The sequence below is a fragment of the Salvelinus sp. IW2-2015 genome, unplaced genomic scaffold (genome assembly GCF_002910315.2).
Source record: "Salvelinus sp. IW2-2015 unplaced genomic scaffold, ASM291031v2 Un_scaffold3408, whole genome shotgun sequence".
Classification (NCBI taxonomy): Eukaryota; Metazoa; Chordata; class Actinopteri; order Salmoniformes; family Salmonidae; genus Salvelinus; species Salvelinus sp. IW2-2015.
The window spans coordinates 15,941-19,497 of record NW_019944688.1 but is presented as its reverse complement, the minus strand read 5'-3'; the positions used below and the strand labels follow the sequence as shown (position 1 = coordinate 19,497).

At 48.4% G+C, this 3,557-nt stretch overlaps 1 protein-coding gene across 1 annotated transcript in view; it reads right to left on the bottom strand.

The window, feature by feature from the left end:
• The window catches only part of LOC139025847 (inaD-like protein), an 8,290-nt gene extending 7,428 nt beyond the window's left edge, over positions 1-862 (bottom strand). The window contains exons 1-2 of the mRNA XM_070441072.1: positions 856-862; positions 227-318 (exon numbers count right to left, since the gene is read on the bottom strand). Of these exons, the coding sequence (XP_070297173.1) occupies positions 227-318; positions 856-862 (99 nt within the window). The remainder of the gene's footprint in view (positions 1-226; positions 319-855) is intronic.
• Positions 863-3,557: the final 2,695 nt, after the last annotated feature.

The following is a 3,557-nucleotide window of genomic DNA, read 5'->3' as shown; positions in this document are numbered from 1 at the left end:
TTCAGTTGGGGTTTGTAGTGCTGCCCGTGTTCATGTTGGGCGGGTTTGTAGTGTCTGCCCGGTGTTCATGTTGGGGGTTTGCAGTTGCTCAATCTCATTTAGACCTGAGAAACCAAGTCAGTAAACAACTCAGTGGCTTGTTGCCTGGATACAGAGAGAGGCTCTCAGGCTGGTAGGGATGTGTAGGGTGCAAAGGAGGTAACACATGGGCTTCCTGTCAGATGACCTTTGAGGAAGTCTCTCGGAGGATCTTGAGTGTTGCTTCTCTGGACACAAGCTCCGTAGCTGTGCTCCCACTGGACCAACACTGGACGTCACCTTGTGGTGGTGTGTGTGTGTGTGGTGTGTGTGTGTGTGTGTGTGTGTGTGGTGTGTGTTGTGTGTGTGTGTGTGTGTGTGTGTGTGTGTGTGTGGTGTGTGTGTGTGTGTGTGTGTGTGAGAGTGTGTTGAGAGTGTGTGTGAGAGAGAGTGAGTGTGAGCGCGATGTGCGAGAGATAGAGAGAGAGACAGAGAGAGAGAGGAGAGAGAGACAGAGAGAGAGAGAGGAGAGACAGAGAGAGAGAGAGGGGAGAGAGAGTCAGAGATAGAGAGAGAGGAGAGACAGTAAGAGAGACAGAGAGAGAGAGACAGAGAGAGCGATAAAGAGAGAGAAAGAAAGAAAGTGGGAGAGAAATACAGGTCAGAGCAACAGAATTGCCAGACACGGAGCAGAAAATGTATTAAGAAGATAGCTAGACGGAACACTTCAAAATGTAGCAAAATGTAGCAAAACAGAAAAATTAAAACAAGCGTTTCTTATTGGACAAGTCCAAGTAGTCCCTCCCTGTTTCCGTCAGTTTTCTTAGGACAGGTAACAGAGCATGGGGAGTGGAGCCTCTTACCTCGCTGATGGAGGCCTCCAGGGTCCCTGCTGAGGGCCAGGCTCTCTGGGTTTGAGACTTCTCTGTGGGGGCCGGGGATGCTACTGCTGCTGGTTTGGGGGGATGAGTCTGGGATAACAATAATGATGATGATGGTGATGATGAATGTGGTGATGACAACATTGAGTCAACACATTCAAAATAGAAAGTTGTCACAAATGCACTGCATTCTTCCTATTGAGTTAATTTCTCCAGATAAGTGCACTGATCAGATATATGACCCCCCCCCCAAAAAAAAAAACATGCATGTTTTGGTTAAGGGTCCATTTTGGACCAAGGGCCGACAATTTCAGATATTGTTTTCTTGCTTTTGGAGGTGCATTTGAGTTTAGGCCTGAGCAGATGCTTTCGCATAAGGTCATGGCTAGTGCCCTGCTCCATCAGCTTTTGGATGACCATTTGGTCATAGGAGAGTGTGTGTGTGTGTGTGTGTGTGTGTGTTGGTGTGTGTGTTGGTGTGTGTGTGTGTGTGTGTGTGTGTGTGTGTGTGTGTGTGTGTGTTGTGTGTGTGTGTGTGTGTGTGTGAGAATAGGACTCACTTCAGTGGAGGAGAGGACAGCAGGAGGGTTTGGAAAGGGGGGGAACGGCCATCTGGTTGATAGCATCTTCATTCCTATAGGAAGGGACAGGGGAAGGAGAAAAAGAGAGACGAGAGAGAGAGAGAGAGGATAGAAGAGAGAGAGGGTTAGTTTAGAGAGAGAGATGGATAGAGAGGGTTAGTTAGAGAGAGAGAGGGATAGAGAGAGAGAGTTAGAGGGATAGAAAGAGTTAGAGAGAGAGAGAGTTAAAGAGGGATAGAGAGAGAGAGCGAGAGAGAGAGAGTTAGAGAGGATAGAGAGGTATAGAGAGAGAGGGGGATAGAGAGTAGAGAGAGAGAGAGAGAGAGAGAGAGAGAGAGAGAGAGAAGAGAGAGAGAAGAGAGAGGAAGAGAGGAGAAGAGGGATAGAGATGGAGGGATAGAGTTAGAGAGGGATAGAGAGAGTTAGAGAGAGAGAGAGTTAAAGAGGGATAGAGAGGTATAGAGAGAGAGGGGGATAGAGAGTGAGAGAGAGAGAGAGAGAGAGAGGATAGAGATGGAGGGATAGAGTTAGAGAGGATAGAGGGATAAAGGAGAGAGAGAGAGAGAGAGAGGATAGAGATGGGGAAAGAGAGAAAGCACTATCAATAGAATTGCATTAGCAGTAATCAATGGTGTGGAAAGTGTGACGTGCAGACAGCCGAGGTTAATGGGAGTATCTGAGCGTGATATTAGCGATGACTGTGTGTGTGTGTGTGTGGTGTGTGGTGTGTGTGTGTGTTGTGTGTGTGTGTGTGTGTGTGTGTGTGTGTGTGTGTGTGTGTGTGTGTGTGTGTGTGTGTGTGTTGTGTGTGTGTGTGTGTGTGTGTGTGTGTGTGTGTGTGTGTGTGTGTGTACGCGTGTAGTGGTATTGATTGGTCAGGACAGGCAGAGAGACATCCGGTATAAACATGATGAAGGACATTATTTCCCATCCGTGATAGATCGATATCTCCTGACCTGAGGGGAACGAATGAATATCCTCCTGACCTGAGGGGAACGTATGATATCCTCCTGACCTGAGGGAACGTATGATATCTCCTGACCTGAGGGAACGTATGATATCCTCCTGACCTGAGGGAACGTATGATATCCTCCTGACCTGAGGGGAACGTATGATATCCTCCTGACCTGAGGGGAACGTATGAATCCTCCTGACCTGAGGGGAACGTATGATATCCTCCTGACCTGAGGGGAACGTATGATATCCTCCTGACCTGAGGGGAACTAATGATATCCTCCTGACCTGAGGGGAACGTATGATATCCTCCTGACCTGAGGGGAACGAATGATATCCTCCTGACCTGAGGGGAACGTATGATATCCTCCTGACCTGAGGGGAACGTATGATATCCTCCTGACCTGAGGGGAACGTATGATATCCTCCTGACCTAGGGGAACGTATGATATCCTCCTGACCTGAGGGGAACGAATGATATCCTCCTGACCTGAGGGAACGAATGATATCTCCTGACCTGAGGGGAACGAATGATATCCTCCTGACCTGAGGGGAAGCGAATGATATCCTTCCTGACCTGAGGGGAATGTATGATATCCTCCTGACCTAAAGGGGAACGTATGAAGGAAGCATTAAAGGAAAGGAAAGCCAGGGTCGTATTCATTATTCAAACTGTTAGCAAAATACGGAAAAATGTTTTGCAAGAAAAAGAGTCTGCCCGGTGTTCATGTTGGGGGTTTGTAGTGTCTGCCCGGTGTTCATGTTGGGGGTTTGTAGTGTCTGCCCGGTGTTCATGTTGGGGGTTTGCAGTTGCTCAACTCATTTAGACCTGAGAAACCAAGTCAGTAAACAACTCAGTGGCTTGTTGCCTGGATACAGAGAGAGGCTCTCAGGCTGGTAGGGATGTGTAGGGTGCAAAGAGGAGGTAACACATGGGCTTCCTGTCAGATGACCTTTGAGGAAGTCTCTCGGAGGATCTTGAGTGTTGCTTCTCTGGACACAAGCTCCGTAGCTGTGCTCCCACTGGACCCAACACTGGACGTCACCTGTGTGTGTGTGTGTGTGTGTGTGTGTGTGTGTGTGTGTGTGTGTGTGTGTGTGTGTGTGTGTGTGTGTGTGTGTG